The sequence below is a fragment of the Hylobates moloch genome, unplaced genomic scaffold (genome assembly GCF_009828535.3).
Source record: "Hylobates moloch isolate HMO894 unplaced genomic scaffold, HMol_V3 SCAFFOLD_34, whole genome shotgun sequence".
Classification (NCBI taxonomy): domain Eukaryota; kingdom Metazoa; phylum Chordata; class Mammalia; order Primates; family Hylobatidae; genus Hylobates; species Hylobates moloch.
In genome coordinates, this window is record NW_026652309.1 from 2821841 (window position 1) to 2848098 (window position 26258).

A 26258-nucleotide genomic window follows, 5' to 3' on the forward strand; every position below is an offset into this window, starting at 1 on the left:
AGCTGGGCGTGTATTTTTAGTAGGGACGGGGTTTCACCATGTTGGGCAGGCTGGTCTCGAACTCCTGACCTCAGGTGATCTGCCCATCTCGGCCTCTGAAAGTGCTGGGAGTACAGATGTGAGCCACCGTGCCCGGCCGAAGTGTTTATTTCCTTTTTTTTTTTTTTTGGAGACGGAGTCTGGCTCTGTCGCCCAGGCTAGAGTGCAGTGTTGCAATCTCGGCTCACTGCAAGCTCCGCCTCCCAGGTTCACGCCATTCTCTTGCCTCAGCCTCCTGAGTAGCTGGGACTACAGGCGCCCGCCACCATGCCTGGCTAATTTTTTGTATTTTTAGTAGAGACGGGGTTTCACCGTGTTAGCCAGGATGGTCTCGATCTCCTGACCTCGTGATCCGCCTGCCTCGGCCTCCCAAAGTGCTGGTATTACAAGCGTGAGCCACCGCGCCCGGCAGAAGTCTTTTTCTTAATGCACTATGAATACACAGTAAATACACACTATAAAGTACTATTTTTAAAACAGGATTTATCTGTTATATTATAAACTCGGCAGCACACAAAACCAAGTAGTGAATACATCTTTTCTCCCCCCTTTTAAATGAGAGGCAACTTTTCGTCTCTCAATGCTCTTGGGGCCACAGAAAAGGGGGCCAGGTAGATGGAAGGACTCAGCACTCTGGGGTGGGGGGTGCTTCGGGGATCTAAGTGGAAGAGGTGATAGGGCCGGTGGTCAGCTCAGGGACTCCCCCAGTTGGGGTCCAGGGTATGCTGGCGTATCTGTACCACTGCAGGGACTTTGGTAATTCAGTGTTGTGCAGATACAAAATGTATGCCTCTGTGAGGCACACGATGTAAGTGCTGAAGTTCTGTGCAAATTTATTAGCACGAACTGAAGGTACTGTCATTGTTTAACTCATGCGACCTTTTAAATGGATAACCAACCTTGAGGCTTAATTGGATTTAAAAAAAAAAATCAATTTCTAGCCATTGCATAGTGTTAAAATGAAGTGCTGCATTCTCAGGCAATTGTAAAATCAGTTTTGCTCAGGACTATTTTTTATTATTTACCACTTTAAAATGACATTATCCATCTTGATAAGCGTTTTATATACACACATACCTTTCATAAACAACCACAAACATACACGTACGTACACTGACTCACGTCACAAAAGAATCATTATTTTCTGTCGAGCAGCAGGCTGATTCATCAGCAGCAATCTCTTCACACCAATTACACAAAAAACTGAGCTGGGGATAATGACATACCACTGCTTGCAAATCTCTCTCAGCCTCAGCCGGTCCCATCTTTGTAATAAGAAAAAAATCCTTGAGGAAGCTTTTTACCAAATCGCATCTTGACCATTAAATCTTTCTTGAAGAAGGTCATTTAATTTTATGGAAAGAAATGAAAAATTAAAATGGCATAAGCAGAAATCGTCCTGATCTGGAAATCAGAAAGCTGACGATTCTAGTTCTAGTCCTGTGGCCTTGACAAGAGGGAAACTTGGGTCTCAGTTTCCCCCTCTGGAAAAGGGGGATGTTGGGATGGGGGGCGTTGTTCTCATTCCCCCACCGTTGATGAAAATGGAGGTCTATTATGGTGTTGTGGGTCAGAACACCAAGTTAAAACACACACACACACACACACACACACACACACACACACACACAAAACATTTGATCCCTCAGCACTTCCTCTGAGAAAAAGAGACCAAATGATGCATATGAAGGTCTTCTGCCTCCATTACAACATGTAATCATTTGGATGATTAGCTAAAAGCAATTATAGAATTATAGTTGACAAATAGAAAATGCTAAGCCCAGTGGTCTCTTGTAACTGAGCCTCATTTAAATGTGCATTGTGTTGAATGGAGCCTCATTTAAATGGTCCATCTTAGCCAGATTACGGAACTGAAGTGGAGAACCACAGTTACCCTGAGCATTCAGGACAATCCAGAGAGCTAATTTGGACAATTGGACAAATGATTATTTTCTTTTGCCTCAATTGACCAGATAATTGTACACAAGTCTCTGCCATTTGACTCCATGGAATGTCCCTTTGTGTAGTAAGAAAGCCTGGCCATAGACTGGTACCATGACGTCTATCCGAGGGTGGCAAGGAGTTGGGGACAAGACACACGCAGCTGACACCCACCGTCTAACTCCAAGTCCTAAATCAGAAGCACTTTCATACATGCTAAAAGTCTCTGCTTGCACCCAGGGTTCTCATTAGTTCCTTCTAATACCCATCACTTGGGAGGAGGTTGTTTTCAAAATAGAATTAAAGAAAACCATCAGGCAACAAAGTTAGAAGTGACCTCTGGGTGGTCGAGAAAATTAGTTTTTTTTTTGAGATGGAGTCTCGCTCTGTCGCCCAGGCTGGAGTGCAGTGGTGTGATCTTGGCTCACTGCAAGCTCTGCCTCCCGGGTTCACACCATTCTCCTGCCTCAGCCTCCCGAGTAGCTGGGACTACAGGTGCCTGCCACAATGCCCTGCTAATTTTTTGTATTTTTAGTAGAGATGGGATTTCACCATGTTAGCCAGGATGGCTTGATCTCCTGACCTTGTGATCCGCCTGCCTAGGCCTCCCAAAGTGCTGGGATTAGAGGTGTGAGCCACTGCACCCGGCTTTTTTTTTTTTAGACAGAGTCTCGCTCTGTTGCCCAGGCTGGAGTGCAGTGGCACAATCTTGGCATACTGCAACCTCTGCCTCCTGGGTTCAAGCAATTCTCCTGCCTCAGCCTCCCTGGTAGCTGGGTTTACAGGCGTGTGCCACCACACGCAGCTAATTGTTGTATTTTAGTAGAGATGGGGTTTCACTATGTTGGCCAGGCTGGTCTCGAACTCCTGACCTCAAGCAATCCACCTGTCTTGGCCTCCCAAAGTGCTGGGGTTATAGGCATGAGCCACTGCACCTGGCCAAGAAAATTCGTTTTTAAGAGCTAACATACACCAAGATATACAATTCTAGGCATGCATTTGTGTGCATGCACAGTGCTAAGTTCTGAAATGTAGTTCATGTTGGATGAACCAGGTCTGCCTACCTACATCTTAGAAGGAATGGAAACTTACCATAACTAATCGATGAATTAGAACCACAGAGAAGCAGGAAGGCTTTGTGATGAGCTGTCTTCCCTACACCCAGTCAGGGACATCCCTTCTGTGAAAAGATCTCTCCGCATGGTCCCACACGGCTTGACTAGAGTAAGGGATGCTGATGATCACAATTAAGTCTGCACGTAGAATGACATGCTATCCTATTAGATTTAGACAGAAATGGTACAGGCGAGGTAAATTTTGTTGTGGCTACAGAACTACGGCAGACGGACCAAGAAGGATTCTAGATTGCTCAAACGTTGGATCAGGATCAGACTTCTTATAGGATGGCTGCTACATTTCACAGAGGAAATCTATATCCAGCCTGTTTACCTGCTGTCAAAGTGAGCATTCAAATGGATACCCCAGTGGCCCCCTACTTCCAGGCCTCCTGGCAAGTCATGCCTCCAAGTCATTGGTGGCATCCTGCAGCTCTCCACTGACAGCAATGCTTCTTCAGACTGCGTCTGCATAATCTTGTAGTGCTGGTTCAAGACTGGGCCACCAAGGACTCAGCTGAGAACATAACCCAAGAGGTCACCAAAGAGGTGTTGCCACCTTTATGTGGTCCCCTTCGGGATGGAGGATTTCTTTAATGTTATTAAATATCATTGCCGGTCAGAATATTCTTGAACCCTATGGCAAACGTCTCTCCCTTGAGAGTGGATTTGATTCTTGGACAGAGCCAGTGGCCAACATGTGAGTTGGGGAAATGTAATTTCTAAACAAAAAACAAGGTGAGAGTGCAAGAGGAGAAGGTTGTTTCTTTAGTGTGGTTTGTCGACAGGCTCTGAAGGGTACTGCTTTTGAGTCGCTGCAGCACCTCAGAACCAAACGCCAAGTGCGCCAAAGAGACCTGACATGACAGCTATTTTTTGTTTGTATAGGTTCTGGTGATGAAACCACATACCCCGTCATTCAGGTCCACATCTCCCACCAGCAAAACATATGCATCAAAGTCGAGTTTTAGGACAAAGGTCCTCCTTGGAGGACCCCAGGACAGGCACAATCAAGGGGAAACATAGTCTTGGCTTTGAGTTAAACTGGCAGACACTTGTCTCTGAAGTTTTTGGTGTAACAGAGTAGGAAACAAAGTCATTTAGAAAGTCAAGTCTCCTAGAGCCTGTGTGTAAGAATTGCTTCTCAACAAGGCACATCACAGATTTGGAGATTTCCAAATGTTTCTTGGTATGTATATAAAGCATATATTTTCATAAGAAAAATAATTATCTGCCTTTTAGGCAGTTGTTCTTTTTGTATATTGGATAGCAAATAGATTGTCCCTTTGAAAGCATCCATTAGATAGATCTACTTTCAGATACTGAGGCAAAGGCCTCAGGCACAAAACAAAGAGTCAGGGGCCCAGAGGATCACAAAACTGGCCAAGCCCTTCCCTGACACAAATGCACTGGAAGAAAACATGAACCCATTGTTAAAATTAATACTAGGATTGCAGGATGTTCTTTAATCTGCATGATTGCTTTATTGTACAAAAAGTTTCCAGTAACAGTAAATTGGTTTTAAAAAAGGACAAAAAAGTCATTTTGGATAGAAGCGCTTCACTAATTGCTTTATTTAAGCATACAAGAAAAAAAGTTTTATCTGACCAATTACGTTGGAAGGGTTTTATTACCTTTAAGAAGCCATTAGCTAGGATAAAACACTGAAAGCACTTGTGTCAAAACAAATAAATAATGTAAATAACGCTCTCTCAATTAGCAGAGAAAACAGTGAATCCGTTAAATCAGAGACTTCACAAGCATGGCCCAGCCAGCACCACCACCCCCAAAACAAACAAAACAAGGACAGCAGTTTTCAGTTACAATCTTGGGAAAGATCAGGAGCTTTGGAAAATGCATGGTAAACATGTCTGTTTCTCCTTCTACCTCCACTCAATCTGAGCCGCCCCCGGACACTTTAAAGGAGGCATGTGTCCAGAGGCTGCGTCCAGGGATGCCCAGAGGGAGCCTGCCCTGCTAGGCCTCCTCTCAGAGGGTGCATCCCAGGCAGAGGAGACTGGCCTGGATGATAGCTACCTCCATGGCCCAACAGAGTGCGGAAAAGCATGAAGTGCCCACAGACAATGGCTGCCAGTGGGTAAAGGGAAAGAAACCCTGAGGTACCATGATTCTTTTCTCTTACTTCCTCAAATGCTACTGATCTCCCCCCAAGTACAGGCTCAACAGAAAAATACCGTGGTTTGAGGACCCCAAGAAGTCAGCACACAGGCCTAGGGCCAGCTCCAGGCTGGGTCTGTCTCTCTCCCACCTTGGGAAACCCAGCGCCCTGGCTTCAGGTGGAATGGGACATTTCTCCCACCACCCAGACAGGATCCTTAAAACAATTTCTTTTTTTTTTTTTTTTGAGATGGAGTCTCGCTCTGTCACCCAGGCTGGAGTGCAGTGGTGTGATCTCGGCTCACCGCAACCTCTGCCTCCCGGGTTCGGTTCTCCTGCCTCAGCCTCCTGAGTAGCTGGGATTACAGGCGTGTCCCACCCGGCTAATTTTTGTATTTTTAGTAGAGACGGAGTTTCACCATGTTGGCTAGGTTGGTCTCAAATTCCTGACCTCGTGACCGCCTTGGCCTCCCAAAGTCTGGGATTACAGGCGTGAGCCACCGCGCCGAGCCCCTCCTTAAAACAGTTTCTAATCAGATCTGTTATTTTACCCAAATGGGTTGAGGGAACAAAAACCAACCCTCATCACACTATTTGGTGAAAATAAATATAAATAAATGATGATCCTCTCTTAAAGGGTCACTTTCCTTCAGGGGTTTGTAAGACTCAGCACTTTAAAAAGCTTGAACAGAAATCCAGTATTGCCACTGTGGACTGTTTTTGAGGCAAGTTCCCTAATTTGGACAGCCCCACTCCTAAGAGCAGCAGATCTAACTTGGAACGAACGTCTCAACCATGGGTGAAAATCAGCTGGGATGAAAGAACACCTGCAGTGACTCAACAGCTATGGAAGTCTCACATTGCAGGGCTGACTGATGAGGTGCTGGCTTCTTATCCTCCAGCCCTCTTTCCTAAACAATGTTTGTCAGGGAATACCAGGTCTGCTTCCTGAAATGCCAGGGCCCCTCTAGGACCTTATCATTCCACAGCCACATCAGTAATAAGAAAACCACCAATGGCTACCTGGAGGTGGCACCAACTTGGAAAGGGAAGGCTGGGCAGGGGTTTGGATTTGGATGTTAAGTCCATGAGCTGTTTGGACAACTTCAATCTCTGGAATTGAGTTTAAATTTCTTTTTTTTTTTTTTTTTTTTGAGACGGAGTCTCACTCTTTCACCCAGGCTGGAGTGCAGTGGCGCGATCTCGGCTCACTGCAGGCTCCGCCCCCTGGGGTTCACGCCATTCTCCTGCCTCAGCCTCCCGCTGGGACTACAGGCGTCCGCCACCTCGCCCGGCTAATTTTTTTTTGTATTTTTAGTAGAGACGGGGTTTCACCGTGTTAGCCAGGATGGTCTCGATCTCCTGACCCCGTGATACGACCGCCTCGGCCTCCCAAAGTGCTGGGATTACAGGCGTGAGCCACCGCGCCCGGCCGGAGTTTAAATTTCTGTAAACAACTTCAAAGTCAATTCTAGAGAGACATTTTATGTGACTGGTCCAAATAAAACATAGCACATTTAATGAGGTCATATTCTTCTTAAACTTTTTAAGAGAAGCAAAAACAATGGAAAAGCCATTAAAATTTACACAGAGACCATTAAAACTCTACTGGTGTCAATTAAAACAAAGCCAATATAACATGAACAACTTCAAAGTTACCATCACTTTCCACACTGTTCTACAGTTATAGGAATATATTCAAGCACCATGTTGATAATAGGTAGGTAAACGATGAAGTCCTACTTTGGCGATCTGACCCACGCTCACACAAACGAGGAGCTTCCTAGTCAAGATGCCCCCAGTCCTTGGCAATGTGCCTGCTTCCTGGGCATTGCTCAGTGGCAACGGAAGAGCCAATAAATCAAATCGCAGGTGGAATATTTTACTTTGAAATGGAGTGATGTTTGGTTAATAATTTGAGATCCACTAATCCTAAATGGGGTGACCCATTTAAAATGGCCTCTGTGTAAATTCACAGTTCATTAAATAGAGTCTGGTTTGAACAGGTCATTATGTAGTTAGTATATAAGTAATGGATTGAGCAAGGATGGCTGGGGATGCCCATGGGGACACACTGGCTGAGTCTGGTGGCTTTCCTAACACTGTCAAGCTTTCTTTTAATGTGAGATTCATTTAAATCACCAATTTAAATTTAGGTGGTTTTGCTTAGTAACCTCTTTTGGTTTACAGTAGAAAATGCAGTGCAAAAATTTTAAATGAGGAATATTCCATTTGCAATTAATTTAAACTTATGAAGCTGTTTTAACTGGCCCATCTAAATGTGTTAATTAACATCAATGATGGTTTCTTATTTTTCACACTTTGTTACTCTGATCATTAACAGTGATGGAAAAGCTAAATTAAGTTAATGGGGAACGGATTATAAATTCTTAAAGGACTTCTTTGTTTTCAACTGGAAAATATATAGAGAAAGATGAAGAGGCATTTTTACCTCTACTCATCAATTTTTGGTACCAAATTTCTTAAAAACCAGATGGTTTAAAGAAAATTTTTCCAAAAATTATTTTAACATTCTGCTCAGACATGGCTGCTAAAAAAATAGCATATACACATATAATACTGAACAGCTTCTGCAGTGCCTGTAAACTCTCAGCTCATTTTCTCTTTCTAAAAAAAATATATATTATAACTGATCCCAGAACTCAATCTCTATTGTGCAGCAGTATCAAAGGTCCTTAAATTCTCAACAACGAAGGAAAAACAAAAACCCATTCCCTGGACCGCTTGAGCAGGACTAGGGGAGGAGGAGTCCGTGGATGGAAAGGTTCGCTGCCCCGACGCCCTCAGATTCCTCGAGGCTGCACCTCTGCGGGCAGCTGGCGGGGCGCAGGCCAAGCCCCTCACACCCGGGAGATCCACACGTGCGGCACACACGAAAACCCAATGCCACTTATCGAGACTTCACGCCAACGAGGACAACAACGAGCACAATGATGATGACAAATAATATTAAAATCACAAGCATCTTCCGATTCTTCTTTTGATACTGTTCTGCCTACAGAAAGAGGAGGGAAAAAAGGCCGTCATTTTCCCCAAAATCCCAAATCAGGTCACTCGTTTCCAGAATGAGGCTGCCACATCTCTCTGCACGGTGACTGAGGTCTCTGCTACAGGCTACATGATTGTAATCCCTCCATCAATCCCAGGGAATTCAATCACCAGGAGTGGAAGAGCCCCATGATCCCGATGCTGCTTATTTACCCTGGATGTGGAAATGGACTTGTTGGAAACCTACTACTAAGACAAAGGCTGACAGGGAAGTGAAAGCTCATGCTTCCGGGTGCAGCTGGGCCTGCTTCTCCTTGCTTCTCCTCCTACAGGCCGTGGCAAGCGCCCCTGCAGCACGGGCTGCCTGTTCCCGGTCCGTGTTCCTGGAGCGAATGCACAGTTCCTTCACCGCGGAAGGAAACAACGGGCTGGAGGACCGTACCTGGCAGGTAGGCAACAGACACCCCAAAGAGGCCCCATTTCGACCTCCCCTAAATTTGGAAACAAGAACTCATCCTTTGAAATAAAAACAGACACGTGTGCCCCATGGATGTCATATGCAGAAAGATCCCTCCGAGGCGCGTCCCCCCAGTGCCGCTAACGATACAGCAAAGGAGTCCTCCAAGCTCAATCTGGGGACGAGGCCGCACCCTGCACATCTCTTCACCTGAACATCGCATCCTAGAAGCTCGGCAGGAGCGGGAACTCCATCATGCCTGGTAGAGAAATGCCAAAGGGCCCCACCTGGCTGGCGAAAGACACACAGCACTGAGAAAGGAGAGCCAGAGGACAGCAGAGTTCGGAGGGCGCCGGGAGGCACGTCCAGGGAGAACATGCGCTGCCTCTTCCAGACCTTGCTATGGCACAGGAGGGAGGAGGAGACAGCGGGAAGGCAGCCCTGGCGAGAATGGCAATCCCTCCTGCTCCATCCCCCGCGGTGGGCTTGTTTCCTAAGTGAGCCTGCCCGCCCACCTGGAGGAGTCCCTCATCCACCAGGAGGAAACATCAGGCAGGGGACAGCACCGGACAGTCCGGTCATGGGGAGCAGCTCCCGACGCTCAATCACCCTTAGACTAGCCGACTGCCGAGCACGCGGCCAGCCGCGCGTGCTGCCTACAGCCTTGTGGCTGGAGGGAAGATGGAGCACGCTGACTTTTCTAATAAGTAACCCAGAACACCAGGGAAGCCAATACTAAATAATATACTGTAAAACCTCTCAAAATGATTTATAAAGTAGAACCTAAAACAAAATTTTTAGTTCCCACTAGATTTGCTCACTCCCGCAGAGAAAGCTTTTCCTTTTATCTGTGTTATATTACAAAACATATTTCACTAGTTTTTATTTAAGAAACTTCAAAACCAATGCATAATTCAGCAGCACATCAAAACCTGGGTATTACCGAGTGAGAAACTAAAGTTAGTTTTCACTTTTAATAGACAGGGCTTGGCAACCAAATTAATCTAAATGCTTAAAAAAACCCTGCATAGACGAGGTCAGACGGATTCCCTTCCCCACCACAGGCTGGAGTCTCATATCCACCCACACGTGGCAACCCCCTGAAAAGACAGCTCAGGGCTTCTGGTTAGACTGGTGCAAGGGCTGACTTTTTGTAAACCCAATACTGCTATTAGATGGGGCGATCTCTGGTACAGGAAGCGACTGATTTTAGAAAAATGGTAGAGCAGTCCAATAGTGAATTGGCAAAACACTCATTATATGGCTAGAAACTCCACTGGGTCTCAAAGATACAAAGAAATGGATATTATTTAATTTGTGAAGTATTGTTATATTCCTTTTAAAGAAAATATGTAACCAATTATATATGAGAGTCTCAGCCATTTATGCATGTTTCTCATAACTGATAAGATTCCTAAGATGCTTTCAATCTATTTTTTTAAAAGAAAGAATATCATAAAAACATCCCTGAAACAGCTACCTTATTAGCACAGGATAAAAGAATTACTACTCTCACTTCAACAAACTTTTCTTTTCTCAAGGTAATACAGATATGCTGTGGTAATTAAAGAGAAAATTAGATTTTTATCTTCTCCAGAATGATTCTCCATCAGCAATTCATCAGGAATGTGTCACAAGAGAGGCCCAAGTCAGCGGCAACAAGCAGACAGATTTTCAACACGTATTTTAGCAAATGCCCAATTGATTTCCTAAAACAAGAAGCATCAGAAAAGAATGAAATATTTTCTAAAAGGAAGAACTCCAATCCCTTTAGAATTTACTGTCACAAAAAGGAGTTCTTAGCAATTTTGGATTTAAGTGTGAGATACACCTGGAATCATTAACTGCAATAAAACAGCAACAGCCCCCACAATTGGCTTTAAATGAAATGATAAATCCCTTTTTACACTACTGTATTGAGAGTGGACAACACAAACAAGAATGCTGAAGATCGTTATGGTGGAAAAGAGCCCTCTTACCAATTCTTGATTATTTGAAAATAGTTCCTAAAATCCCCAAGTCTTGAAAGACATATTACCTTGTGAAGCTGTTTCAAACCATCTTCAGTTTTGATACAGGACTGTTCAACATTATAGTCAATTCTGTCAAGGACTGTACCCTAGGTAATAAATGACAGTTACAGACGATTAACAATGGCAACTGGGAAAACTGAACGTCAAAAATGAGATATGCAAATTACAGACATCATCATCCATAAGATGATGTTTTCCTTCCCTGTGTGCTGCAGGTACACACGAGGGCTCTGGAGTTCTCCCTCAAGCAGTGTCAGGAGCTCGATGGCAGAATGCTGGTTAGTGCCATCACGTTTAGCTCACGAGAAAGAAGTACTGACAGATTGAGGTTTCCTTACTGCTTTTAGCTGCCATAGAATATGTCATATTCAGACTTACTGGGGCCTTAAAAAATCTATGGTTCAGTGGACAGAGGCTCTGAACAGCACAGAGGCTCTGAACAGCACAGAAGCTCTGTGCCCATTTGCTGCCTACATACTTGGATTCAAGTAAGCAGAGAACACCAGGTAAGCTCGACCCTGTTGTGAGTAGACCTGCAAACTGACTATCATGTCTATAAACGTGGATGTACATCTCTATGGGTCAGAGCAGGGAATGGTAAACTCCAGTCTACCACTGAAAATTAAAAATTTGGACTCAAGAGGAAGATGTTTAATTGTTTAATCTCTTAACACAAATTGGAAGAAGCGGACACTGGGCTATGAGCAAGAACAGAGCTTTTATTGGAAACATGCTGGATTAGAAGAGATAGCAGCTCACTGGGAACCGCTGGAGTAATTAATGTAACTGGATCTTCCAGAGCCTGAACACTCCATTCTGCAGTTGGTTTCAGGGGGATCAGGACCCAAATCCCTGCTGGCAAGATAATAAAATGCCCTAATCAGATTTTAACGGTGAACAACAATTTAATTCTACTTGAAAGCTAGTGGTTCCAATTGCCATTACACAATAACCTGCCAAAATTAGAAGGGAAATCTTCTATAGCATCAGAATCATTGCTGAGCTTGGTCAGAGTCAATAGGTCTCTAGAGTAGGGTGCTCACGTGAGTACCCTCGAGGCATGGGAAGAGAATATTAGTACTTCTATTTATTTTTTATCAAAAAAATTTATTAATATTCTTATAGGGAATGACAGTAGCCTATGTATATAATTTGTAAATACACACATATACAGGCTGAGTATCCCTTATCTGAAAAGCTTGAGACCAGAAGTGTTTTGGATTTGGGAATTTTTTTTTAGATTTTGGAATATTTGCATACACATAATGAGATAGTCTGGATGGGACCCAAGTCTAAACACAAAATTCATTAATGTTTCGTATACCTTATATACATGGCTTGAAAGTAATTTTATACTATATATATATATATATATATATATATTTTTTTTTTTTTTTCTTTTTTTTGAGACAGAGTTTCACTCTTGTTGCCCAGGCTGGAGTGCAATGGTGCAATCTCGGCTCACTGTAACCTCCACCTCCCGGGTTCAAGCGATTCTCCTGCCTCAGCCTCCTGAGTAGCTGTTACAGGCACCTGCCACCACGCCCAGCTAATTTTTTTGTATTTTTGGCAGAGACGGGGTTTCACCATGTTGACCGGGCTGGTCTCGAACTGCTGACCTCAGGTGATCCACGTGCCTCAGCCCCCCAAAGTGCTGGGATTACAGATGTGAGCCACCATGCCTGGCCACAATATTTTTACTAGTTTTGTGCATAAAACAAAGTTTTGATTGCAACCTGTCACATGAGGTCTTGTGTAGGAATTTTCCACTTGTGGCATCATGTCAACACTCAAAAGTTTCGAATTCTGGAGCATTTTGAACTTCGTATTTTCTGATTAGGATTGCTATGTATATATTCATAAACATATGCAAAGGACAGGTGCACACACATGTTGGGAGAATTGGCTCCAATTTTTTTCCCTGAAAGGAGTACAGGAAAAAGAAGGAACAGATAGTATGGCAGAAAAACCTATTCACGAGGAAGGCCAGCTCACGTACCTGTTCTACAATCATCGCTCCTAAGTCCCTGAATATTTCATTCAGGTCAGAAATGGACTGTACAATCTGGCGAATCTCTCGCTCCCGCTCTTCCACCATCAGTGTGTTCTGCTCCACCAGAACTAACTGGTCCTCTGTAAAACCCTAGCAAGACAGTGCACAGTATGTTGGATAGATTGTTTTCCCTCTCAGGAAAGCTATGATGTACTTGTTTAGATATAATTTAAAGACAATGAAAATAATTTAAAGAAAATGAATTCTGAAAATATTTCTACAAAGCACAGTAAGCACTTATTTTTCCCTAACAGGAAAGATTCAAATTCCCTAAACCAGCAGGATCTAAAGCTCTGATGCCATAGCAGGGAAGACAGCAGCCCACGTCTGCCAACTCTGCAAGGGCAGATAAACAAAACCCCCGGGATAGCCCTCTGTTTCTCTGGGTTCTTCCTAAGAAGGCAGGGTGTTGACCACTTTCCCAAAGGCTCTGGAAAGCAGATTACAAGGTCTCCCTGTGGCCTTTGGAAAGGAAGAAACAGTACAGCTATTCTTCCACCTGCTGCAAAACAACCTGATGAATATACAAGTCAACTGTACCAATCCACTGACACTGCACAGAAGTTCGAGGTCTAGGAGGTGAAAGAAGCAGAATGGGGTGCACATACGCAGCAATCAGCTTTGCAGCCCCTTCGCATACCCGATGGTAAAGAGTATTATCGTCTCCATCATCCATTAGTGGTACTGATGTGTCGAAAAAATGCTGGGATCTTTCCTCTCGATTCTTCATGCCTATCACAGATAGGAATTCAATTTTACTTGAATATGTAAACCATCCTAAGTATTGTTCTACCATTAAAAGGGGGAATTCTAGAGTAAACTCCAACAGTCAAAATTGAGATGCTTTAAAGAAGCCTATCTCCAATGGGGGTGGAGGGAGAGTAAAGGATTACAAACATACAACAATATGCAGGCATTTGGGATTATTCAAGACAAGGTCACAGTGTAAATGTGCACAATTCACTTGATGCCAAGATAAAAATGACACAACCATCTGAGAATCTCTAAGTGAAGCAGAAATATTTAATCTAACTGCTGTTACAAAACATTTTAAAAAATCAGTATTCCTCTCTAGAAGTATCTCTAGTAAGAATTCCATATGGCCCTAATCAAATTTTGGAAATAATAAAATTAAAATACAAATATGCCAGTTGTCAGAGGGAGGGAAAACTGAAGTTTTTTTGGAGTATGTGGGGACTTTATTGATTGCAATGGCAATTTTTAAAAACCCAGTTTACAGGGTGATTAGAATGAGAAGAGAGCTGAAATCTGGCTTTGCACTATTTGGGAAGAAAAGGTCTGTTGGGTGAAACCGTGGTGCCAGCAGAGGAAGCGTTTCAAGGACCCTGGGGAGGGTTTCTCAGGTGCTCTCAAACACTTTGGTTGTTATGCAAATATGTGGCTTTCAGTAATAACAACTGCTTTTTACCTATTGAAGAGCAGCTCTCCCAAACCCCAACATCTAGAAAACAACAGGTTTTTAAAATGTGCTTGGTTGATTTTCAAATTCTTGCAGCTTGACACAAAACAAATTTTGTTTGCTAAGATGCTGAACTATCTTGGTGCCCTCCCCCAGCCTTGGTTGGTACCCCACGCTGTGCCTTCATTCCAAGCCAGGGTTTCACATGAGGAGGCTTCCCCTTATTGTACAAGGTATGAACGTGTTCAAAAGCTAACAATGAAAGGTACTGGACTAAATGAAAAAATAGTCGCAAAAAAGAAAACATAAAGTGCTTTTCTTACTCAAAATCCCTTCACTAGGCCCGGGCAGCACTCACGTTTGAGGTAGCCCGACTGTGCGTGCCGGAAGCTGGTGGAGAGTTCCTGCAGGGCCTGCGCCAGCGAGGCCACCACGTTCCCAAGCAGCCGCCCCTCCTGCTCGGAGCAGGCCCGGGCCCGGCTCGGCAGGGCCTGCACGGCACGCTGGCACCTGTGGAAGAGCTAAGAGAACAAGCCCGAGGCTCAGGGCAAGCATGGGAGAGAAGCCCCTCTGCTAACACTGCCATAATCACAAGCCAGAGTGAGAAGTGAGAGGCTCAGTTCACTCAGTCTGGTTTAGAGAAAGGTGAACAGATAAAAGGAATCTGCGGCTTAATTTATATACACAGAAAGATTTCACTAGATTTCAGCTCCTGCTGTGTAGGGCCTGCTGTGTGCCCAGCTGCTCACATATCATGTTAGACAGGCTGAGTATCCCTCATCCAAAATGCTTGGGATTGGCAATGTTTAGGATTTCAAATTTTGGGAGATTTTGGAATATTTGCAGAATACCTACTAGGTGAGTACCCCAATCTGAAAATTCGAAATCCAGAATGCTCCAGTGAGCATTCCTTTGAGTGTCATATTGGCACACAAAAAAAGTTTCAAATTTTGGAGCATTTTGGATTTCAGATTTTCAGATTAGGAATGTTCAACCTGTATTATCATATATCATATTATTATTGCATTCCTCTCATTTAATCCCTAACAAGCATCCTACGAGGATGGTACTATTATTATTAGTCCCATTTCACAGATGAGAACATTAGAGTCAGAGGGATTAAATGAGAATCGTGTAACTGTTAAACTGCTAAGAGCCAGGATTCAAACATTCCAACACCCCAGGGCTTTTCTCAAAGCACCATACTCCTCTGATAATTAGCACCCAGGAGACTTAAGTAAAAAATGTAAACACTGAAGTTTAAACACTAGTCCTATTATTTTAAAATTAATCAAATTTAATATTTTATAAAAATTTTTTTCTAGAATACTAAGTTGTTTTTTCAATTATGAGGACTATATTTTAGCATTAAAATTTCTTAACACTAGTATACGATATTAGTTATACATTTTAAAATCAAATGATTGAACTCGATAATGTTTGAAATTTCATATTTACTTAATCAGTCCACAGCAGTATCTGCCAACAATTGAAAAACAGTCCCCACACCTCCAAGGCCTCACAGGTACCTAAGCTGACAGCTGGAGGACTTCAGGGCCTCCTGAGGTCCCTTTGAGAACTTCAGGTTGGGAAATGAACTCCAGGAGACTGATTTTGAGTAACACTCTAGTTTTTGAGATTGCCATGAGAAGGCTCGCTGGTTTCCCCAGGACTCCCTTGCACTCCTCACCTGAGTGATCTCTTGGGTAGTTATCTCAATGGCATGTTCCTCTTCGCTGCTGTCATCCAGGGTGGGTCTGTTTAAATGTTTGTCATGAAGGCTGGCCAATTCTTTCATCTTCTGCTTAATCCGGCCAACATCATACTGAATCTAAGCAAATGAAGTCACAGAACTCCACTGATGCCAGGCATGCTATGGTCTGCCTCCATCAGCTACACTCAGCATACAGAATTCGGTCTTCAGCAAACTTGTTGGCTTGCTGATGTGTGAGCAGCTTTTAATTCAAATTACCAGAAAATCACATTCTTCCTTGTTGCATGGGGTTTCAATTTCTTCCTATAATTCAGGCAGTTACTACCAATGTTAAAACTACAGCTAAAATCATTAACACACACATAGACAACTTAACCTAAAGCTAGTATTTCCAGAAATATACATTCAAGTGTAGCCAAATTCATTTATATGACAGATATCTTAAAATACGTTGTCATAATTACTTAAGAAACAAGATGGTATGAAACTAACATGCAACTTACTTCATCCACTCCATCCACCCACTTAGGAGGTGACCGTTTTGTCACACCAATCGCTGCTTCTGGATCTAAGCTGATGCCTGACACCAGTGCCATACGGTCATCAGCAAGCTACAGGAAAGTAAAGGGACAGGAAAAAAATTATTCCAATCCAATTTAGATACAAATACTCTTACTCTCTCTTAAATGTTGCTCCCTGAAAAGATACAGAAAGGAGTGAATGTTTACTCTCTCTTAAATGTTGCTCCCTGAAAATATATAGAAAGGAGTGAATGCACTTGCCTGTATTATAAAACTTGCTTTTGATAACTGCTAGGATTTGGATTGTTTTCCTATCTTTTCATGCACCAGCTCTTAATTTCCTCGGACATACTTGAGAACGTGAATTTGACTTGATCTGGCTACAGAAATGTAATGAAAAAGTCAACAAAAGATCCTTAAAATAAAGACCTCTTACTACTAGTACTGTGATAGAACGGCATGAACCTCAATGATTCATGTGATCAGTTACAAGTGAAAAAAAAAAACTAGGCAGTAAGTGAAACAACTACAAAATGCTCAATAGTAGCAAGGTTTACTTAAATACACTTAGCTTATTTTGGAAATAGGGCTGATCCAGTTATCTCAGTCACACAATCATTAACCATGTGTTAAGATGTGTGAAACAACTGCCTAAAACCACTAGCAAATTATCTACCATTTGGCAAAAGCAATCCTTAAGATCTCAATGCAATCTTACACTGTCATTTCTTTTCTTCAGTTAAATGTCCACAGGGAACATTTCCCCTTATTTTGAAATGGTATCGATGGTTCCTGTTTAACTATATAAGACACTGCGGTAGAAAGCTTTTAAGAATGGGAGGGAAATCAGGTGGGCGCGGTGGCTCACGCCTGTAATCCCAGCACTTTGGGAGGCCGAGGCGGGCAGATCATCTGAGGTCAGGAGTTCAAGAGTAGCCTGGCCAAAATGGTGAAAACCATTCTCTACTAAAAATACAAAAATTAACTGGGCATGGTGGCTTACACCTGTAATCCCAGCTACTCGGGAGGCTGAGGCAGGAGAATCCCTTGAACCCAGGAGGTGAAGGTCGCAGTGAGCCATGATCGTACCATTGCACTCCAGCCTGGGCAACAAGAGCGAGACTCTGTCTCAAAAAAAAAAAAAAAAAAAAAAGAGGGAAATCATGGGTTTGGCATGGTTAAGCTGTTTTCTTGCCTGCAGGCAGTGAATGGGTTGAAAAGCATTTGAGGTGCCCTCCAGAGCTCAGAATTTTTAAATGCCAGTTTCAAAAGATCCAAATGATGATCAAAATATAATGGAAAATAATCTATAAAAGTCCTTTACAGATAATACTTTGGAAATTTTCTAAATCATACTGTAGAGTTGGGTGAAAAATTCATATGCTTTTCTTCCCTCTTCCTTGCATTTAACTAAATTTATTTTTTCATTCATTAAATACTTATTTGCTTTTCTAATAATAAAGGAACAAGACAAAATTTTAAAGTCCACAGATGAAGGGGGGAAAATATCATATAAAGAAAAACTTAGATTAAAAGAACACTTCAAGTAATAGGCCCTAAATCCTAAAGAGTTCACAGTAAAATTCTTAAAAGCAAATTGGCATCTTCACCATCAACCTCCCTGCACGCCCTGGGGTGGTTCTGCCACCATCTGCTTCAGGCTTTCTGTGTGCTCTGGGGCACGTGTCCACTCAGGGAGCACATCTTGGGCAATGACCACGCTGGAAGGACTAGGCCCCATTCACTAATCCCAGCGCGTGCAGGAGCCGTGATTAAGCCCACCGGTGCTCAAGCGCGGCACGGATGCTGCAGGGCCAGTGTCATTTCTTAAACAAATGGTGTGGCATCAAAACCCGCACTGTCTGGGGCTCCCAGGCCGTGAAGTGGTAATTCTCCACCACCACTACCTTCTGTTTAGTTTTAAGAGTTCATCAATAGGAATTTTACATTCTTGAAATTATTTTAATCCTCATAAAAACTAGGTGAGTTAGAAACTATTATTCTAACCTATAAATATGGAAATTGAAACTCAGAAAAGTTAAGTCACTTGCCCAAGATCACAGAGCTATTATGTGACAGACTGAAACCCGGGTCGGCTGACTCCAGAAACCCCTTCCACCCTCGAAGGTGCCAATCACTCCACAGGCCCATAAACTATAACTGCAATTTGCTAAGAAAATGAATCAAGACAAGCCATCAGATTAAAACAACGAAACACAGTAGTTTGATTCATTTCCCACCAACTACACCAGGGACTATAGGATAGGCCCCCGGTGAGTGACATTAGTGTCAGTAAAGATCATCCTCTCTTACTGACCACCGTGGACAGAGAGGCGCAGACCTCACCCTCTACAAAGCAGGCAGAGACAGCCTGTGTCAAGCAATCAGAAGCAGACTTGTTTATTCCTCAACACTCCTGCTCCAAAGTCACCAAGAGATACACAACTCTGTGGAGGATACACTGATTAAAATGCAGGGGGACAAACCACAGGCCCAGCTCCCAGCACCTGCCAGCCACACATCAGGTGCTGTCTACAGTATTGCTGGACTGGAACAGAACTTGAACTCCAGCTGTTTATACAAAGTAAAATCTAAAATTGCTAAAGTACCTCTTCATGGGTCCTAGAATTTCCACTACACCAGTTTATTATGGAATCCACTATATTTTATTATTACACATTTCAATCAGTATTTATAGTGATTTTATAGTTTTTAAACTCATGATCTTATTTTGTACTGTTTTTACTGTTTACAAATATACATTAAACTAAAGAAGACAGAGAGATGGTATCTATCTAAATTTACCTGCATTGGGATTAGTATCATTTTATCCGAAACAACAAATTATAAACCACATGTGAAAGTCGGTTGAAGTGAATACAACTCTTTGAAGCAGTACTTGATTTTATGCACGTGTTCCCCCCAAATTAGATGTAAATCAAAAGTAGGGAGAACACACTCTTTGTTAAGGGTCCTAAGGAAGCTTGCTAATTAAGAGATTCCTACACGAAGGGCATGGATGCCAGGCCGCTCAGCTGGTACTAGCTTTCCCACACACTGTATCAGAATTTTGCCGGTGAGATAGAACAGCTGATTCTTTGGGAATGAAAACTTTAAATAGCGAATAATTTGTCTCTTTTATGATACAGTCTATAGCTATAGTTCATTATAATAAAGAAACACCGCCCTATTGAGAAGAAATGTGTCATTTCTTTTATCAGTATGGATTTGTAATGTGTATCACAGTATGTACTATTAAAAAACAAGACAGTATGTTGCGGGAAGGGAAAACAATTGTTGAAGATAAGCGTCAACTATTTGAAATGGGAACAAATATGGACATAAAAAAATTTTATGTGCAACATAAGCACCCTTTTAATTTCAGAAACCTCACTTCCCATTTAAAAACATGTCTTCTTATTGTTGAAGATCCAGCATATGTATCAATTTTCAAGCTGCCATCCTATTTCATACAGATCTTAAAAAATGGCCAGGTTTCTAATTCTCTCTACTTACCCTTACTGAATTTCAACATGGTGCCCCCTCCAAATACATGATGTTGGTTATTAAAGCTTTTTTAAAAATAAATTTGTGTGGCCGGGCACGGTGGCTCACGCCGGTAATCCCAGCACTTTGGGAGGCTGAGGCAGGCGGATTGCCTGAGGTCGGGAGTTCAAGACCAGCCTAGCCAGCATGGTGAAACCCCGTCTCTACTGAAAATATAAAAATTAGCCGGGCCTGGTGGCATGCACCTGTAATCCCAGCTACTCGGGAAGCTGAGGCAGGAGAATCACTTGAACCTGGAAGGCAGAGGTTGCAGTGAGCCAAGATCGCGCCAATGCGCTCCAGCCTTTTATTAAGACAGAGCGAGACTCCATCTCAATAAATAAATAAATAAATGTGTTTCTGAAGTAAAAAAAAAAAAAAAAAAACTCTCTGTATTTTTTAAATAAAAACTGTACTTAAGAGAATTAAGAATTCTTATCTCTTTGATATGTAGTTCCTCTCTCCAAGAACTACTGGGGTCCACTACCCTAACCTAGAGCCATCCTTCCTGAGAGAAATGCAGAAAAAAATCCAACAGATGTTCAAAACAGCACACCCAATGGCTTTCCTGCCAGTCTCACTAAAGGTATCTTTTGCCTTTGATCCACTTCAAATGTTGACATTTGTCCATTTAAAGAGTACCAGCCAGTATGGACAAGTTCTCTATCTATGGACGAAACATACACATTCTCTCTTATAAATCTTGCTGTTCCAAATCTATGGCCCTCCTACTCTTAAAAACCCTGCCTTTCCCTGAAGGCTGATTTAGTGTAGACTAAGATTACAGAAATAGCAAAGCCTCTGTGGAGATTAGAAAAGTCAGATACACCTCCTCCCCATCTAAAAAAATCAACTAAGCTTAGCCGCAACGCATTGGTAATGAGAACAATACTGATAATTCTGGACTGTCTATGGCAATGAACACTTAAAAAGTCCAGAAGGGACACTGAAAATCAACAGACTGGCAACTCACGCTTCCACGTGAAACTCTGGGAGCCTGTATGATGAAATCAGACTACTTCGCTAATAGACAATTAGGCTTAAGAAATCTGAGTTGTTGGAGAAGTGAATAAGCATGTGGATAAAAGAAAAAAGTGATGTCAGCACTACATATTTCTAAACCTGTAATAATTTTTAAATAATGCTTACCTTTTCTGACTATGAAATTAATAAATGGTCAAAATAAATACTTTTAAAATGGCATAGGATGATGCAGTGGCTCACACCTGTAATCCTAGCACTTGGGAGGCCAAGGCAAGTGGATCACTTGAGCTCAGGAGTTCGAGACCAGCCTGGGCAACGTGTCAAAACTCTGTCTCTGCTAAAAAATACAAAAATAAATAAATAAATAAATAGCCAGGCATGGTGGCACGCACCTGTAGTCCCAGCTACTCAGGAGGCTGAGGCAGGAGAATCGCTTGAACCGGGGAGGCAGAGGTTGCAGTGAGCCGAGATCGCACCACTGCACTCTAGCCTGGGTGACAGAGTGAGTGTCTCCACCCCTTGGAGACAGTGTCTCAAAAAAATAGATAAATAAAAATAAATAAATAAAATGATACAAAAAATATAGAGATAAAAACACTTGAGAATCACATCACCCTGATGCTGTTGTTAAGTTTCACTGATTTTCCTTTTTTCTCAACTAACATACACACTCTGGGGGGAAGAAAAAGGAAGGGAGCAATCCGTCCCTCCCTGCCTTCTGTGAGCACTGTACTGAGCACTGCTACTGACCTGGCCCATGCCAGTCCCAACAACAATCCTTCAGAGGGGCGCCGCTCCCTATTTCACCAACATGGACACTGGGGCCCGGCCCAGCCACTCCCAGATGTGCACCAATCGCCCGTCCTCCAGGCAGTGTGGTTTGGGGGCTTGACATTTGTTATCTTGTGACTTTTAAAATAATTCTAATCTTGAATTTAAAAACTCCCAAAGATTTCTTTGTCATAAGACGGGAAGTAGATTAAATACAGAGAACAAAGGAGAGGGCCAGACACTTCCCTGGGTAAGAGAACCAATGGTGGGCTCGGCGTCCTCCTCAGGGAACACCTTACTTAGTGTTTTCTGAGAAGGAAAAGTGACATCTGCAGGGTACTCAGGCTAGAGGAGGAGAATGACAATCAGACACGGACAGACTGCAGGAAGCCTCTGAAGTGAGGCCGTCAGATGCCTTTACTCTGGGAGATGGAAGTGATATGCACTCAGGGACATCTGCTCAGGCCTCACCTATAAAGGGTGGCTACCATCTAATCCACTCCGTTGCTGGGCGTTTACTATTTCCAGAGACGCCAATGTGAGGCCCTACTTCAGCTTCAAAGAAGCCTCTAGACACTCTCCCCAACCGCACCCCCAGCTCCTAGGCCAGTACCTGGCACTTCAGAGTCCTGAACGCACAATCACAACCAGCTGAGTGAGCCAACAAGAAACGAGTGGAATGAATGAACGAGGTAAATAAAATGTACGTCACGGACAATTGTGGAAACCACACTTCATGAAAACGATAATGGTGCTGGACAAAAGAGCAAAAGGGGCAAGTGAAACGCACGAGGAAATGAGGTGGCCGTGGGCACCCACGATGAGGCAGCAACCTGCATTTCTAATAGCACTGGGGTGCGCGTGGAGGAGACAGTGGTCTCTGCCCAGGGCCTCTGATCACAGAGCGTGAAGACTCCCTTTTAAGCCCTTAGAGGTGAAGCATAAGAAAAGCAAAAGGGCCTGCCAAGTTCATGCAGTGAGTAGCCAGTTTCTGGAACTCGCTGCCTGAAAAAGGAAGTAGGAAAGACTGGAAATCGGTTCAGACAGCAGACCCCAAAGTAATTATGACCATTTATGTGCCCCTCCTTGGAACATTATTCAAATGGTTCTTCAACCTAAGTGGTTCCATAATTTGTTACCCTCCCCCGCACCCTATACACTTCCTTTTGAGGTCATAAGCTCCATATCTTCAAAATGTTCAGCCAGTAGCAACATCTATTTTAACTCGGAATGCCTGCTCTCCAAGCCCCCAAGCCCTCTCCAGGGCCCAGTGCCCAGGTGGGGAGCTGGCAGTGAGGTTCCTGAATGGGAAAGGAAACCCCCACACAGGCATGACCATGACACCTGGGTCAGTCAGCTACCAGTTAAGTGGGTTTTTTTTTTTAAAAATTAATTGTTTTTAGTGGCAAAGTCTACATGCACATGGTTTAAAAATAGAGATCCACACTAAGAAAAGGGTTTGCAATAGAAAGGAAGTTTTCTATCCCAGATGTTTCTTGGGGTGTATCCACTGTTAAAAGTTTCTTGTGTATCTTTTCAGGAATTTTTTAAGCACACACAAGCATAAATGAGTTATTTTTCCTGGGAAAAAAAAAAAAAAACAAAACAAAACAACAACAACCACAAAAAAAACCAAAAAGGAGCAGGAATCATATTATCCATGCTACTCTGCATCTGGGTCTTTCCACTCCGCCAAGTGTCTGGGGCTCATTCCACTGCAGCTCTCATGGATGGGCCTCACTATTTACCTGTTACAGAGGGTCAGAGATGCTATACAATTTATTTAACCAGTTCCCAATGAAGGCTATTTAGGCTGTGCTCAGTCTGTTGTCATTATCAACTAGTTTTTTAGAATATATAGGTAGATCTGAATCTACTAGTTAGGACCCCACTGGTTTTAAGGACAGTGATCCTCCTAATCCTACTTTACTATTCATACTTCTAAATGAAAACAAACAAGAACAACCCTCACCTCTCCATCACTCTATTTAAAAGGTCTATACTCCAGAAAAATATTCTTACCCCTTCAATGCTGAAACAGACAATAGACACAAACATTAACATCAGTTTTAATCTCATTTTTTCTCAACCCTTTTACTAGGGCTACTAAAATAAAGTGCTTTGAATATACACTCTCTCCAACTCTGGGCATGATGCTACTAGCTAATAAAAAGGCCAAAGGCACCCCCGGCTAGGAGATGCAGAACTGGGCCCAGGTGACAATAGGTCCAGGTGCATCCACTGGGTGTCATCTCATTCCAGACAGGAGTGACAAGGAAGACCCTCCCACAGTTGCCGTAGCTACAGTCCTTCTCATTGAGGGCCTTCACAGACATGCTGGCCTTCTATACTGTCTACCTGAGGAAGTGCACGACTCACCTCTCAGAAATCAGGAAGCTACAGACATTAATTCCCAAAACATTCTGGCTTCCTTGAAGAAAGTGTTCAACCTTTACTGCTTCCAAAGTTAAGACCCTTTCCCAAGACTAGTAAACAATCTTCCCAAAGCCTTTTTCAAATCATCAGTTCACATGGTGTGAAAATATATTAAATTCTACATATTAAACTGTTAAAAAATATTATAATCAAAACAAATGCTAAATATTTATAAGCTGCTAGCATTTTCTATATGAGCAAAGACTTCAGGAAAAGCAGATATTTTATAAACTCAAATTACCCAGCATATAAAAATATTCAAAACACAATACCTCATCCAGCTCCTGAAGAGACATGTTGTTCCCATCAGTCCCATCCAGTTAGGGAAAGCAAAAAGAAAGCAGCATGGGACAGACAGACAGACAAGGCATGGTCAGTTGAGAAAACACTGAGATTTTAAGCTGACTAAATATAAAGATCCACTGAGCAAGGCATTTTAAAATCTCCTTTTGATTCTTCCTTTTTAGAAAGAAGCTACATCAATATGTGCTTTAACTTTTATTTACTGTGGTTGTTCTGAAAATGAGCTAGGAAACAAGCAAAAAAGGACTGTAAATATTAAAATACACTGGAAACAGATAAAACATACTTGCTTTGGTTTCACTAAAATATGCTGTTAATCTGTTTCATAAACACCAAATATCACATACAATACCACATTCTAATTTCCCTTAGGAAAATAAAATAAGAGAGCAGAGCTAAAATGTAATTTTATCATGTTAAAATTGTATGTATGTAAATCAGACCTGCAAATGCAACAAAATTAAAAAATGAATGACCCACAAAAATTGTCTGTAGCTGTATTCAGATAACATGTGAGTGACCACATATGTAAGGTCTCTGCAAATTACATCCCGCAGACACGGCTTCATCCCTGGTAGTAAGAGAGCTGAGAAACCACTCTTTCCCGGAGAGAGACACAGGTGGCAAAATAAAAGAAAAACTCTTACCATCTCTTGGTATGTATTATTATTAGCTAGAAAGCGTACAGTTATTCATAAAGCTCTTATAAAAGCAAGCAAACGAGACAAAACAAAAGGTAAGAATAAATTTTTTCTTTTAGGGGGAGGGGGAAGGGAGAAGCATGACACCAGAGGGTTAAGTTTCAATTGAAAACTAAACGTTCTTTTTTAGATCAACATAGAACTCTAGCTTCTGGACCGACATTTACTAATGACAGATAATCTAAACAACTAGGTCTTTTTTTTGTACAGTATTGATCACTGAAATAATCAGTGGTGAAATTCAATAATCAATTGTGCTTTTTATGTTTAGCAGTAAATTTAGAAAATAGAACATAACTTCCTTATTTAAAAATAGTGCAAATGAAGCTGCTCTATCAGGGTCAAAATATTATTAAACAATGATAGCAATAAAAATGTAATCAAACTTTACTCCATGTAAAAATTCAATTAGATGACATTATGAAAAGCTGCAAATCCTCTTCATTCCTTCCACAATTTTCTATGAGAGCAAAAAAGAACTCTATACACACCCTGCCATAATAGTAGTACTAGACGATATTAATAAATCAAATGGAAAGCTGATTTAATTACCTTTTACTTTACAAAGAAAAATGTTTTTAGTTTTTAAAAGCTTAACATTAAGAGAACATTAAAATCTTTTATTAATAAAACATGATGCAAGACAAAATCCCTAACTTGAGTATCTCAGTCTTCCTATTCTGCAGCGGCTCCCTGGCATTTAATCTTTGAACAATGTACTATTGCAAACCTCGGTTAAAATCTCTGCTGCACATGTGCCTGTGCTCTTGGATTATTAACCGAGCACACATACCCTGATCTTCTGATTTCTACAATTATTAGTTGATAAGAGGTGAAATCAGAATCATGGGATTCTAGGGCTAGAAATAACTCTTTTCTTACAGATAAGAAAACTAAGCTTCAAAATGTATAAATGCATTGCTCGAAGCCACAGAGCTTGTTAATGGTCAGACTGGGGACAGACCCAGGTGTTCAGGTCTCTTTCCACCCCACCCTCCAGCCTCTCTAATTTTATTAACAATTCAGGGAATTACTTGTGATAGGCAGCTACCACCACATCAGGAATATTACATTAAGGTCACCTTTTCAAAGACCCT

The 26258-nt window shown here is 42.3% G+C and overlaps 1 protein-coding gene across 6 annotated transcripts in view; it reads right to left on the reverse strand.

Moving 5' to 3' along the window:
• The window catches only part of LOC116463354 (probable aminopeptidase NPEPL1), a 63484-nt gene that overhangs the window by 30656 nt on the left and 6570 nt on the right, over positions 1 to 26258 (reverse strand). For 2 of the 6 annotated variants that reach the window (XM_032146425.2, XM_032146423.2), the window contains exons 2-9: positions 24430 to 24441; positions 16403 to 16510; positions 15876 to 16016; positions 14544 to 14706; positions 13406 to 13497; positions 12712 to 12855; positions 10718 to 10798; positions 4557 to 8229 (exon numbers count right to left, since the gene is read on the reverse strand). In XM_032146425.2, the coding sequence (XP_032002316.1) occupies positions 8125 to 8229; positions 10718 to 10798; positions 12712 to 12855; positions 13406 to 13497; positions 14544 to 14706; positions 15876 to 16016; positions 16403 to 16510; positions 24430 to 24441 (846 nt within the window). In that variant the 3' untranslated portion in view covers positions 4557 to 8124. Of the gene's footprint in view, positions 1 to 4556; positions 8230 to 10717; positions 10799 to 12711; positions 12856 to 13405; positions 13498 to 14543; positions 14707 to 15875; positions 16017 to 16402; positions 16511 to 24429; positions 24442 to 26258 lie in introns of those variants that run through there. The other 4 variants (XM_032146427.2, XM_032146424.2, XM_032146411.2 and 1 more) reach the window with 3 other exon arrangements.